This window comes from Cheilinus undulatus, linkage group 5 (assembly GCF_018320785.1).
Source record: "Cheilinus undulatus linkage group 5, ASM1832078v1, whole genome shotgun sequence".
NCBI classification, from domain to species: domain Eukaryota; kingdom Metazoa; phylum Chordata; class Actinopteri; order Labriformes; family Labridae; genus Cheilinus; species Cheilinus undulatus.
In genome coordinates, this window is record NC_054869.1 from 52,972,597 (window position 1) to 52,987,462 (window position 14,866).

The 14,866-nt window shown below is 41.0% G+C and overlaps 1 protein-coding gene across 1 annotated transcript in view; it reads right to left on the reverse strand.

The window, feature by feature from the left end:
* sh2d3cb (SH2 domain containing 3Cb) overlaps positions 1-14,866 on the reverse strand; it is a 76,069-nt gene that overhangs the window by 49,224 nt on the left and 11,979 nt on the right. The window contains exon 2 of the mRNA XM_041786667.1: positions 12,967-13,636. Coding sequence (XP_041642601.1) covers positions 12,967-13,636 — 670 coding nt within the window. The remainder of the gene's footprint in view (positions 1-12,966; positions 13,637-14,866) is intronic.

Here is a 14,866-nt window from a genome sequence, read left to right on the forward strand (position 1 = left end):
AATGTAGGAAAAATGGGCAAAAAGTGGCATTTAATTGCAAAAAGCAGCTTAAATGGGCAAGAAGTGGCAAAAAGGGGCTGAAAATTGCAAAAACAGGACAAAACTTTCAAAAAGGGGAGAAAAGTGACAAAAACAAGTGGCAAAAATGGGCTTAAAGCAGCAAACACTGGGAGAAGAGTGGCAAAAAAGAGCAGAAAGTGGCAAAAACCTGGAGAAAAATGAGTGAAAAGTGACTAAAATGGGCAAAAATCAGAATAAAGGTAGGGAAAAATGGGCAAAAAGCATGAATAAGTGGCAAAATGGGAAATTAGTGGCATTTCATATCAAAAGGCAGCTTAAATGGGCGAACAGTGGCAAAAAAAGCAAAAAAGGTGCAAAAAATTGCAAACAGCTGGATAAAAATGTCAAAAATGGGCTAAAAGCAGTAAAAATGGAATTAAAGTAGCAACAAATTGCAAATAAGGGCAACGGAAATATGCAGACAAATTAAGAAGGTGACAAAGCCTACTGTGTGGGAAACAAACTGATTTGACTGATGTGACTTGCAATGGATAATTTCTGAGGTAAATTTTCCTTTTAAAGGTTTTCTGGAGGAATAATATTTCAGATGAAGACATGAAAGAGCCACAAATCATCACAAAAGAGCCACATGTGGCTCTAGAGCCACAGGTTGAGTATCACTGCCCTAAAGGTTGTTGGCAGATGATGTCACATCACAGTCACCCTCTGGACAGAGAAGCTTTATCAAAACGCTAAAGATCTGTGCTTTTTATGGCTGTGCCAACTATTTAAGTTGTAAAGAAACAAAGAAAAACTCTGAAGATAATTTTGTGTGCTGGAAGTAAGAGACATGGATTAAAACCTGTTGTCCAAAGTCGAGACAAACAGCCACATCTGGACTTTCCACCAAGATAAGATGCTCAGATACAAACACCAGCATCAGCAGTGTCTCCAAATGAAGGACTCTTATTGGCCGGTTAGGATGGTCAGCCCTCCCTGCATTATTCTGCTCATTGAATTTATTTGTGTTCCTCGTCTTCTGGAGTATTCATCAGGGCTACGCCATGTAAAGACGCTTATATAATAACACTAAAGCTGACAACACCACAGAAATGGTTCAGCCCATAGTCCTAATAATAGCAGGTGAACTGCAGGTGTGAGGGATCTTATCACAACCATCATCCGATTCAGGATGATAGCAGCAGCAGGAAGAAGAAGCTGATGAAAACACTGACATGACAGCAAGCAAAGCATTATTTCAAACATGAGAGCAGTCCATGAGGTCCATTTCCAGTACAAGGGGACGTCTAGTGCATGTACATGGCAGTTACATACAAATCAAAACAAAAAAATGAAAAATGGTAAGAAAAGACATCTGGATGGCTGCAAATATACCTGGGTGGCCTTCAGGTATCCACGCCACCACCAACCCTCACTACTTGTGCTCGTCTGGAAAAATGTGGTATCAGTGCATCCCTGGTTTGTCCCAGTGAACCCTGAACCTGCTGGTGTTTCTGTGTGATGGGAAATCTGCTCTTTTTAGAGATCTGGATCATTTGACTAAACTCAGTAAAAAGAGACGGTCTTTGGCTCACAAACGGATCTTCATTTGGCCCCAGTTTGGCTTTTTAAATCTGGATTAAATAACCAGAAAAATGGAAGAAAGGAAACTGGCTCTCAAACTAGAGCCAGCTGCTGTCATTCATATAAAAGAGCCAACTCACAACAACACATCACCTGTGAGACTCTCACCCTGCAAGTCCTCTAGACTCTGGACTCAGTCCCAGACTCCTCTAGACTCTGGACTCAGTCCCAGACTCCTCTAGACTGTGGACTCAGTCCCAGACTCCTCTAGACTCTGGACTCAGTCCTAGACTCCTCTAGACTCTGGACTCAGTCCTAGACTCCTCTAGCCTCAAAGCTCGGACCTAGACTCCTCTAGACTCTGGTCTCAGTCCCAGACTCCTCTAGACTCTGGACTCAGTCCTAGACTCCTCTAGCCTCAAAGCTCAGACCTAGACTCCTCTTGACTCTGGTCTCAGTCCCAGACTCCTCTAGACTCTGGACTCAGTCCTAGACTCCTCTAGCCTCAAAGCTCGGACCTAGACTCCTCTAGACTCTGGTCTCAGTCCCAGACTCCTCTAGACTCTGGTCTCCCTTCCTCAGTCTAGATCTGTAGTAGGAGGACTGCAGGATTCCATCATCAGTGATCTGGATCCCCTCCCTCCAGGTAAACCAGTTCACCTGAGGTAAAAACCACAGTTTAGTAAAGGATCATAGTCGATGGATGTAGAACTGTTCTGATGATAACTGCAGTGTGCAGCGCCACCTAGAGCTTTAAGGGACCAACTTTGCCACATTCACAGTGATTGGTTAACGCTGCTCTTCACTTTCTGACATCATCGCATTATTAGAATCACATGACTGCAAACAACTAAACTGTTAAACAACTAAACTGTTAAACAACTAAACTGTTGAACAACTAAACTGTTAAACAACTAAACTGTTGAACAACTAAACTGTTGAACAACTAAACTGTTGAACAACTAAACTGTTGAACAACTAGCACACTGAGCTGCTCCTCTCTGGCTCAGCCTCTGTTTGCACAGCAGACAGCTGGTCTGCATACATTAGTATGAAACATGCACATGCTCTGATAGAGAGATGTCGGTGAGAGGCTGCTGCACATGAAAGAGCAGTTGGAGTTTTACTGCCGTACTCAAGGGAACCTCGGCAGTACTCAGGAAGTGAGCCGGCGTCTCTGCAGCTACCGGAAAATAAAACACAGCAGTTTAAAGAATCCTGACAGCCTCAGCAGAGGCCCCGACGTGTTTTGAAGGTTGTTGTGAGCTGTTTTCTGGAGCCCAGCGAGGGGGAACTTCCTCTGCCTTGAGGCTGTGCTCCCCAAACTAACATCTAGTTTTTAGAACTTCCTGTTCCTTCAGGCAGCCACTCAAACAGGAGACACACATACAGTAGCATGCACGCTCTCACACAGACACGCTATCTGTGGTTCAAAGCGGTGACACGACCCGTAAAACAACACGTACACGGCGTCCACAGTGAGAGAGGCCAGTGAGGTCAGAGTGAGTCTGCTCGACCTTTTTAAAGAACGCCAAGGTTAACCTCAGTGACCACTTCTGCTCGTACGTTATCGCCAAACTCTTGTGACAGCTTTACTATCAGATAGTTAGGGGGTTCAGAGTTTTGTTATAAACTGTGAGGAGATATTAGAGCAGTGATGCCTAACGTGTGGCTCTTATGTGTCTGAATTTGAAGTATTATTCCCCCAGAAAACCTGAAATAAGGGAAACTTTGCAGAAAATGTAAGTCACACATCAGTTTATTTCCCACACTTCTACTGGGGCTTTAACTGTCAAACTTAATTCAGTATTTATTTTTTGTCAGTATATTTCGATTCGCTTATTTGCAACTTTTGGCCTCTTCTGGCAATTTTTTGCCTTTTTCTAATCAATTTGTGGTTCTTTTATGTCTTCATTTTAAATATTATTCCCCCAGAAAACCTTAAAAAGGAGAAACTTTTTGCCATTTTCACTATTGTTGCCACTTTCCATCCATTTAAGCAACCTTTCGCCATTAAATACCCATTTTTTCCTATTTTTTGCCCCTTGTTGCAACTTTTATCCCATTTTTGCCCCTTAATTTTTTACCTTTTTTGCCGCTTTTTGTCCAAATAAGCTACTTTTTGCCTTTAAATTCCACTTGTTTCCTTTTTTCAAAATTTTTGCAACCTGTAACTCATTTTGTTGTCACTTCCCACCCATTTTTGCTACTTTCTCACCATTTTCCACTGTTTCTCACCATTTTCACCATTTTTACCACCTTTAACTTATTTTTATTGCTACTTCAAGCCATTTTTGCAACTTTTATCCCATTTTTGTCCCTTTATTTTTTACCATTTTTGCCACTTTTTGTCCAAATAAGCTACCTTTTGCCTTTAAATTCCACTTTGTTATATTTTTCCCCAATTTTTGCCACATTTTTGCCCATTTTAGCCCTTTTTCACCATGTTTTGCCACTAGTTCCCACTTAAGCATCCTTTAGCCACTAAATACCACTTGTTTTTTTGTTTTTTTGCCTAATTTTTGCTACTTTTGGACCTTTTTGCCACATGTAACTCATTTTTTTGTCACTTCCCACCCATTTTTGCTACTTTCTGACTATTTTCCAATTTTTCTCCCCATTTTCACCATTTTTGCCACCTTTAACTTATTGTTATTGCTATTTCAAGCTTTTTAGCCACTTTTATCCCATTTTTTTGCCCCTTTATTTCTACCGTTTTTGTCACTTTTTGCCCATTTTAGCCTTTTTTTGCCAATTTTTGCCACTCTTGACTGCTTTTTGCCCATGTTATTCACTTTTCACTCATTTTTTGCCACATTTTAGCCACTTTTGGACAATATTTTGCCCCCTGTGACTCATTTACCCTTATTCTTATTGCTACTTCAAGCAGTTTTTGCCACTTTTTGCCCATTTATGCCACTTTAAATCAATTTTTGTTCCTTTATGCCCACGATTTAATTTGTAATTTTTTTTCCCTTTTTGCCATTTTCTGCCACTTTTCACGCATTTAAAACTGCCTTGTACCATTTAATGCCCATTTTTGCTGATTTTCCCAAATTTTTGTTGCTTTTTTTGCCCATTTTAGTCACTTTTCACTCATTTTTTGCTACTTTTTTGTGGTTTTTGACCATTTTTGCCACCAATACCTCACTTCTTTGGTCACTTCTCACCCATGTTTGCCACTTTCTACCCAGTTTTAGCCATTCTATGCCTGTTCTGCCCCTTTTCATCAATTTGTGCCACTTTTTGCCCATTTTTGCCACTTTAAATCATTTTTTACTGCTTTTTGCCCACCTTTATATTTGCAATTTTTTCCCTTTTTGCCATTTTCTGCCACTTTCCAGCAATTTAAGTTGCTTTTACCATTAAATGCCCCTTCTTGCTGATTTTTTGCTGCCTTTTTGCCCATTTTAGTCACTTTTGACTCATTTTTTGCTGGTTTTTGACCATTTTTGCCACTTTCTTTCCTGTATTGCAACTTTACCTCCACATTTTTGCCACTTTCAACCCAGTTTTAGCCATTTTACGCCTGTTTTACGCCTTTTTTGCCCCTTTTCATCAATTTGTGCCACTTTTTGGTATTTTTATTCCACCTTTCACTTATTTTTTTGCCACTTTAACCCTTTTTTGCTACTTTTCACCACCTAGATTGTGGCTCTTGCAAAAGTAATTTTTAACAATTCTGCTCTTTGGTGAGCAGTGTTGGGTAAAACTGTGACAGGCTTCGTTATGGGCACGCTGGCTATCACTGCAGCATCGGTCCACCTTTCTCTTGGAGAGTTCTGATGTGTTTGAGGATGTTTTCAGACTTGGCAGAGCCCAGAGACTTCAGCTTTCTGCCACAGAGGACCAAAAGGAGCAATGAGACTTAATCAGATCGTCCCATTTCTTGTTCCTCTGCTTGGAGTTAAAACGAGAAGACATGATGTCAAGTCAGCATTTCTTAACTTCCTGGTAGACTTTCTATCCATGCAGCAGTCTTGTTTTGAGTCTAAGCCGTGCGCTGCATCGTGCAGTTAAGCATCTGCTGCAATCTTTCTTAAATGCACCGTAGAGGGCATGTGTTTTAAAACAGCCATCACAGCTGCATCAGTTCTGAACATGCGTGCTGATGAACAGATCTGCAAGGATGCACGTGACGATTTATTGGCACATCATTTTTCTGTGCACAGGTCCGTTAAACGCCAAGGCTTTCCTACACCCAACTTCACAACATGAGTTCGCAATTCCACATCTTACTCAAACGAAACGGTGACCTCTGTGAACTTCCACACACAAAGAAGCCCCGGTGTGCCACTTTAACTGGTGTTGGATTAACTGATGTTTAGGGGGCGTGGCTTTTGACGACTCTTGTTCACCTTCCAGTTAACGTTAAACATGCAATTCCACCACTCTCTTCCCTATCAAAGGAATTATTGTTGCCTGCAGAGACATAAAAACTCAAAGAGAGTGTTTCTGGACAGTTTAAAGGGACATTTCACTATTTTAGGTGTTTGGCATTGCAGTAGTAGTGGTATTATCCTCTACAGATTTAAGATTCAAATTCAGACAAATTTATTAAAGCAGTGATACTCAGTGTGTGGCTCATTTATGATTATTTGTGGCTCTTTTATGTCTTTTAAATATTATTCCCCAGAAAACTTTAAAGAGAAGAAACTTTTTGCCATTTTCACCATTTTGGCCACTTTCCACCCATTTCAGCTATCTTTTGCCATTAAACGTGCCTTTTTTTCCTATTTTTGTTACCTTTTCCCTATATTTTCCACTTTTATACATTTTTTGCCCTATTTCAACATTTTTTTGCAACTTTTTGACCATTTAAGTGACATCTTGCCATTAAATACCCTTTTTCCTATTTTTGCCCCTTTATTTTTTTTATCATTTTTGCCACTTTTTGTCCAAATAAGCTACCTTTTGCTTTTAAATTCCACTTTTTTCCATTTTTTCCCCAATTTTTGCCACTTTTTGCCCATTTCAGCCCTTTTTCACTTTTTTTGCCACTAGTGCCCATGTAAGCTAAATTTTGCCACTAAATACCACTTGTTTCCTGTGTTTTTGCCACTTTTGGAACCTTTTTTGCCACCTGTAACTCATGTTTTGTCACTTCCCACCCATTTTTGCTACTTTCTGACCATTTTTCCACTGTTTCTCACCATTTTCACCATTTTGGCATTTTCGCCACCTTTAACTTATTTTTCATGTTACTTCAAGCTTTTTTGCCACTTTTATCCCGAGATGGGATTTCAGTGTGCATTGTCCCTTAGGGTTAGGGTTAGGGTTAGGGTTAACCAGCGAAGCTACACAGCTCTATAGACGGGTACAGCTGCTCTGTTTAATTTAGCGAGCTTTTAGTGGAACTGGGCAAAAAAAAAGAGCGTTTTATTTTGTGTTTGCCACTGTTTTGCAATACAAGGTTCCTCTATGCTGCGGTTTGGCCACACCATCGCCTATCACCATCTCCTGATCAGCTGTTGGGTCTGCGGCTTCCCCAGTCAAAGATTTTCTTCTTCTTCTTCACTTCCCTCACCCCCCGGGCCTCTTAGTTTGGTTCATACAGTAAAGTCAGTAAAGATGGAGAGGATCATTAATGTCCAGCTTTACAGCTGGAAAAGGAACATTAAGAGCCAAAATATCAGCTGAAAATGTCGGCAGTAATTTAAATATTCGCAGACACCAATAATATGGTGGTGCATCCCCATTAAAGCTGATAACAAAAGCTACAAAAAAGCATTATTTGGGACACATTTCAATAAACTTTATATTTTCTGATTATCATTTGCAGAGCAAAGTCAGAGCAGACTGGAGCTGGCACTGAAATAATCAGGGATGTCCCGATCCCGATCACAACAAACAGCAGCAGCAACGTTAGCTTTCGTGTCTTAAAATGTCAGCGGTCTGGAAAAACTTCAAACGTGAGGGCAAAAACAGTCCAGCGGCCACTTGCAGCATCTGTAACACGACTGTTTCACGAGGAGGTAGCGGCAGAGCTGCGTTTAACTCTACAAATTTGATCCTTTGTCTCTGAAGTAAACCTGCAGCAGATTACAGTGACTACAACAACAGGCAGCTTCACCGAAGATACACTCTCTGGACTTTCAGAGGAAAGACAAGTACCCTCGAGAGAGCAATGAGGCAGAAAGATAACAGAAAAGGTGGTCAAATTCATCGTGCTGGACAACCAGCCCGTCTCCGTGGTGGAGAATTTGGGTTTTTATCGTCTTCTTGAGCTTTTAGACCCGCGCTATGCCCTGCCATCTCGACATTACATTACTGATACTGCGTTACCGTACAACAAAGTACGTGACAGCATACTAGAGAAAGGCAACTTCACTGCTGTTAGCTTCACTGCGGACATTTGAGCTCAGATGTTTGCTCCATGTCACCGCCGAGTCTCACTGCACAGTCCTCCACCTTCCAGTTAAAGCGTGCAGTGTGCACACCAATGTCATTACAAGTGTGATTACAAGAGTGCCTTGTATTTGGGTTTTATTCCAGTATTAATGTTTTGGTTCATTTCTCTGACTAAGCTGCTACATTTTAATAAGGATTGTTGTTTTGAATCTGTATGATTCATCTGTTTTGATCCTGTTCAAGTTAAACTGTTTTCACCACTTTAAGTGGAGTTGGGATGTTCTGAAGTCATTCATTTGTTGTGACTAATAGAGTCAAGTTAACTTTTAAGTGGAATTATAATACTTAAAATTCATGTATTAATTCATATGTTATTGTGACTATTGACTCTGATACACCACCTCTAAGTGAATCTGAGGTTAGAGGGTCTGGCTGCAGCCCTCGAGCAAACCTCTTCGCTGGGGCGTGACGTACATTGCCCGAGCCTACGCTGGGGCGTGCAGCGTGTAAGCTGTTGTTAGCATGACCTAGTTGTTGTTAGCATGACTACACCACTGTGCTTATGACACATTAGCATATTTGGGCGTGCAGCAGCACACCCTGACCCCTACGCTGGGGTCTATGCTGGACCATGCAGTAGCAGACGCCGACTGCTTCAGTTTAGGTGTTTAAATCCAACTGGTTAGATTTAGGGTCAGCCTGTCGGCAAGCGGATAGAGCTAAAATTTCATCACGGGTTATATACATCGCACCCCAGCGTAGAGGTCTCCAGCCAAACGCCCCAGCGTAGAGGTCTCCAGCCAAACGCCCCAGCGTAGAGGTCTCCAGCCAAACGCCCCAGCATAGAGGTCTGCTCGAGGGCTGCAGCCAGATGCCTCTCGAATATGTACATTTATTTTGACAGATAATTAAAGTGAAATAGCTATTACACCATTCTGAGCAGAAATGTGATTTTGTGTTTTTAACAACAATATTGGCTGTACTGAGTTAAATGGAATAAGTCTGAGATATCTAGTAGTAACAAATCCAGGTAATTATGAGAATCATGTAACCCAGGTCACAAAATGACCAGATTAATATTTATTTGTTTTTTTACAAAGGAATTAAAAGGTTGAATGATTAAAAGAACCAACCTTATTGGTAATATTGTTTGAATTATGTATTGTAAACTTTGGACAAATGTTTTGATCGGGACTCGGTATTGGCCGATATTCAATATTAAAAAAATCGGATCAGGATTGGAGGCCAAAAATGCTGATCGGGAAACCCTAGAAATAATCTCTTTCTAAGAAACAGGATGTGTTGTGAATCAGACATCGACTCTGAATCGAATCGTGAGATATTTAAAGATTCACGCCTGTTGTGTGGACAGCCTGTGATGCTGTAGGACGTCCCAGCACTGAGAGGACACGGTGTAACCCAGTCTGAGATGGACATGTGTTCAAACAAAGCAGAGTCCTGCACACAGTCTTATCTGCTCTAAAACACTGGCAAAGCCTCAAACTGCTGCACAAATGTATGGAGCAATTCAGACATCAGACCAAAGTCTGTGTGCAGTTTTTAAGAACTGGAAGTAAGAAAATCCCAGAACTGGGCGGCTGTGACTGTGTTTTTGTTGTTCTGATGCTGAAATAACCTGATATTGTTACTGACAGTCCTGGTCTACAGTAACAGTCCTGGTCTACAGTAACAGTCCTGGTCTACAGTGACAGTCCTGGTCTACAGTGACAGTCCTGGTCTACAGTGACAGTCCTGGTCTACAGTAACAGTCCTGGTCTACAGTGACAGTCCTGGTCTACAGTGACAGTCCTGGTCTACAGTGACAGTCCTGGTCTACAGTAACAGTCCTGGTCTACAGTGACAGTCCTGGTCTACAGTGACAGTCCTGGTCTACAGTAACAGTCCTGGTCTACAGTGACAGTCCTGGTCTACATGGAGGTTATTTTGTTTCTAGAATCACAGTGACAGTCCTGGTCTACAGTGACAGTCCTGGTCTACATGGAGGTTTTTCTGGAAACCTGCTGATCCCTCCTCTCTACCCTCATATCTGCAGCTTTAGCCAGAGTTAAGAACAAACTCGGAGCTCCATCTCAGCCTCAGAGCTTTATCTCTGACAGTGAGCCAACATGATCAGATTCCTCCTCTTACATAACGAGCAGCCCGGTCCAGTTTCAGATCCTGAACCCTCAGTCTGGTTTCTGCCTGCCTGCCTGCAGCACGAGGGTCAAATTTTACCAGCTTTGGTGTTTTCTGTCCAAACTAACCTCAAACATGAGAATGTTTCCGTTCATTTCACACACACCCACACACACACACTCACACACCAGCCAGAAGTCCAGAAAAGTTCAAACATGAGGAACAAACCTCCACGTTTTTCTTAATGCCGATCTAACCGGACATTTCTGCTCTGACCCTCTCAGCACTGTGTCACAAACACCATATAATCACGTCAAACCAATCAGAATCGATATGTGAGTTATCGATTAACCTTCCTCACCTCCTCTCTGCCTCCACTCCGCGGACAGACCGACAGCTGACGCCCCCAGTTTCTCCCATCTCCTCCGGCAGACACCGACACGATCTACCGCCGAGTCTGACCCAGCTGACTGACTGAACCACAGCGAGCAGGCAGAGAGCTACTGCGCATGCGCGATAGCGCAGCTCTGTTAATGCTGCCCTACGTTAATTGATTCAATTTAACCCGGTGTTGCTCAACCAAAGAGCAAATAGCTTTGCAAGAGCCACAATCTAAGTGGTGAAAAGTGGAAAACAACATTTTAAAGAAGCAATAAAAATAAGTCTAAGGTGAAAACAACGGTGAAAAGCAGCAAAAATGGATGAAAAGGGGCGAAAATGGGGAGAAATAGTGGGAAAAGGGTCAGAAAGTAGCAGAAATGGGTGAGAAGTGACAAATATGAGTTAGAGATGGCAAAAATGGTCCAAAATTGACAAAGAGGTGGCAAAAAAATAGTGAAAACTGGCTAAAATGGGCAAAAAACAGTCAAGAGAGGTAAAAAAATGGGCATAAAATAGGAAACAAGTGGTATTTAATAGCAAAAGGAGCTTTAATGGGCAAAAAGTGGCAAAATAATGAGTGAAAAGTGACTAAAATAGGCTTTAAAGAGTCAAGAGTGGCAAAAAATAGGAAAAATATGGTATTTAGTGGCAAAAGGTAGCTTTAATGGGCAAAAAAAATGGTGAAAAGATGCAAAGATGTGGAGAAAAAGGGTCAGAAAGAAGAAAAAATGGGCGAGAAGTGACAGAAATTAGTTACAGGTGCCCAAAAATGGTCCAAAATCGTCAAAAACATGGCAAAAAAATTGTGAAAAATGACTGAAATAGGGAAAAAAAAACGGTCAAGAATGGTAAAAAAAAAAAAGGGGGGGGCAAAAATAGGAAACAAGTGGTATTTTATGGCAAAAGGTTGCTTTAATGGGCAAAAGGTGGTAAATAATGAGTGAAAAGGGACTAAAATAGGCTAAAAACAGTCAAGAGTGGCAAAAATGGGCAAAAATTAGGAACAAAATGAGTATTTAATGGCAAAAGGTAGCTCCAATGGGCAAAAAGTGGTGCAAACATGGGTGGAAAGAGGCGAAAATGTGGAGGAAAAGGGTCAGAAAGAAGCAAAAATGGGTGAGAAGTGACAGAAATGAGTTACAGGTGCCCACCTTTTATATATTTTTATATATATTTTTGTATGTGGCCCTTAATGGAAAAGGTTTGGACAGCCCTGTTTTAATAGTCATGCATCCATATAATTTATTTTACCTGCTGTTTTTGATACTGAGCGGATCAAAATCCCCTAGATCTGGAGAAGTGAATTCATCATCACATGAAAACCAGCTTTGTTATCTCAGTATTAAGACATAATAATCCAGATCTCATTGAACAACAAAGCATTACTCAATATTTTATCTTTTTCTATCCATCACTAAATTTCTATGGAGACCTGGAAGGGACATGGAAGGAAAAAAAAATGATGATGATGGACATTTTTTTCTCCATCATTGTGGAAAAAAATTTTCCATGATGATGGGGAAAAAAATCCATCTAAAATTTTTATCTTTTGAATTTGACCCCCCATGTCCCTTCCAGGGCTCCATACATTTCTCATCATGTGGTGCAAACTTAAAATCTCAGATTTCTAAGGAGACCTGGAAGGGACATGGGGAAAAAATAAAAATGATGATGATGAATATTTCTTTCCATCATCATGAGAAAAATATTTCATGATGATGGGGGGGAAAAATCGATTAAAACAATTCATCATCTTTTTATTTTTTTCCCCATGTCCCTTCCAGGACTCCGTACATTTCTCATCCTGTGGTGCAAACTTTAAATCTTAAATTTCTACAGAGACCTGGAAGGGAAAAATAAGGAAAATTTTTCCTATTATTATTATTATATTATATATATATTATATTTTTTCCATGATGATGGGGAAAATCCTAAAAAAAAAAAAAAAAAAAAAAAACAGCATCATTTTATTTTTTCCCCCATGTCCCTTCCGGGGCTCCGTACATTTCTCATCCTGAATTGCAAACTTTAAATCTTAAAATAAATGCACAAAATAATTCTGAAAAATATGATGCATTTATAGGCAATGTTTTACAAAATAAAAATGAGAGATGTGCACTTACCTTGTATTTTATTTAAAAAAAAAAATCAATTTAAAATTACTGGGGATTTTTTCAATCATAGGAAAAATAATATTTTTATTATTCAGTGGTAGCTTCATGGTTCTGAATTTCAATATTAGAGAAGATTTGTCTGGTTACACAGTTTTGGCATTTTTACAAAGTAATATTTGTGCTGGTGCACAAAAAACAAAATGATAAAATGTTTTAAAAATGTATGAAAAAGGCTGTATTAAATTTTATCTGATATTTCATGTTTTTATTCATCATTGCAGCGGTCTGCCTCTTTACACTTTGACCTTTTATTGGCTCTATGACGTCCATTTAACAGAAGTTTGTATGATGAGAAATAAAACAGACTGTCTCCCAAAGCCATGACAATAAAGTCTCTTACCTGTCTCTTTTATTGACTTCCTGTAACCCCTTGGTAGTTTCCGGTTTACCCATGATGCCTCTCTGTTTGTCCGTCGCCTCGTCCACGTGGCTGCGACCTGCTTCAGCTATCGGGTCCATGGGGACGTACAGGTCCTGAGGAGAGACCACTTTGGGGATGCTGGCTGCCATGGTAGGAGACTCTCCAGTTTCTGAAGGCCCACAGCTCCTGGTTAAATCATCGTAGCTCTTATCCTGGCAGGTTTCAGGTGCTGATGCCCACGCCGGTGTGGGTGTAGCGGGCAGTGGTCGGGTTGATGCAGACCCAGGTTGGGGTCGGTCCAAGCTGGTCAGGCTGAGGCTGGAGAGGGCATTGAGCAGAGGAGAATCTCTGACGTGGTCCCCCGCCGTCCACTGCCCCTCCTCCTCCTCTTTCTTCTTCTTCAGCCCCCGGCAGCTCTTGGTCTGCCTCTGGCTGCGGGGCACCGTGCCCACATGTGTGTACATTTGGTTGGAGCAGGCGTAGCTGGGGCTGAGGGGGCCGGGCTCCATGTCATCCACAGACTGGTGGTTCCCCACAGCTGATTCAACACTGTAATGTTTCCCATCATGCTCTGGGGCTGCTTTGCTGTCGGCCTTTTCTGATGGCCGGCGTGTTGAGAGATTGGTGAGGCTCCCGAACCATTTAAAACCTGCAGAGGAGAGCGTCTTTATTTAGGGTTATAGAGACATTGTTGTGTCAGATTGGACCATTTCTTCAGCATATTTGTCACACTTACATGTTTCAGATCATCAAATTTATTTTGATATTAGACAACGATAACCTGAGTAAATACAGAAGACAGTTTCTAAACGATGACTTCATTTATTAAGGGAAAAGGCCATCCAACCCTACCTGGTCCCATGTTAAAAAAAGTCCTTCCCTCTTGTTAAATCATGACTAAACTCTGATTTACCACATCGTTTTAGAAAGCTCAGTTCAGATTACCCCGAATTACTGCCAGACCTGTTGAATCCACAGAAGTGAAGTACGCTAAAAGATCTACAACACATCATGGAGCCATCTAAAGAAACAGAGGAGAAACAAAGTCACTGACATCTATCAGTCTGAAAGGGTTACAGAGACATTTCTGAGGCTTTGGGACTCCAGCCAACCTCGCTGAGAGCCATTATCCACAAATGGGGAAAACTGTCATGATCCAGGTTTTGATTTATTATGTTTCTGAGTTTTCCTATGGCTATCCTTTGTGAATTCTGTGATTTCTAGTTTGACTTTGTATTTGGTTTAGTTCTTAGATGTTATCTGTAGCCCTTGTGTTTCCTTGGTTCAGCTTTTAGTGTTTTATATAGTCTTTGTGTTTCTGTGTATTTTGGGCTTTTGTTATTTTCCATGTGTCTAGTTTTTTATTGTATTAAGTAATTCCCTGTGTTCCATGTTTAGGTTTTCCCCTGTGTTTCATGTGTAGTACTCCGTGTATTTCATGTCTAGTTTATTTCCCTGTTTCATGTTCAGTTTTTGCTCCTTGTGTTTAATGTTTAGTTAATTCTCTGTTTCATGTTAAGTTTCCCTGTGCTTCTTGTTTTGTTTCATGTTTTAGTTTTACTCCCTGTGTTTGAGTTTCCCTCCTTGGTTCTTTGTATCCTCCTGTGTTTTCAGTGTTTCTGTAGTTTAGCTTCTTGTGTCCAGTTTTCAGTCCTTGTGTGCTTCTTGTGTTAGGTTCCATGTTTCCTGTTTTATTTTGTAGTTGCCTTCCCTTGTGTGCGATTCCAGTTTTGCTTCCTGCCTGAGTTTCCCTCCACTTTGATTATCCTTCACCAGTTTCACCTGTGTCTGATTGTCCACACCTGTCTGCCATTGTTAATCACTCCCTGTGTATATAAGCTCTGTGTCTCCCTGTGTCTGTGTTGGTTCATTGCAATGT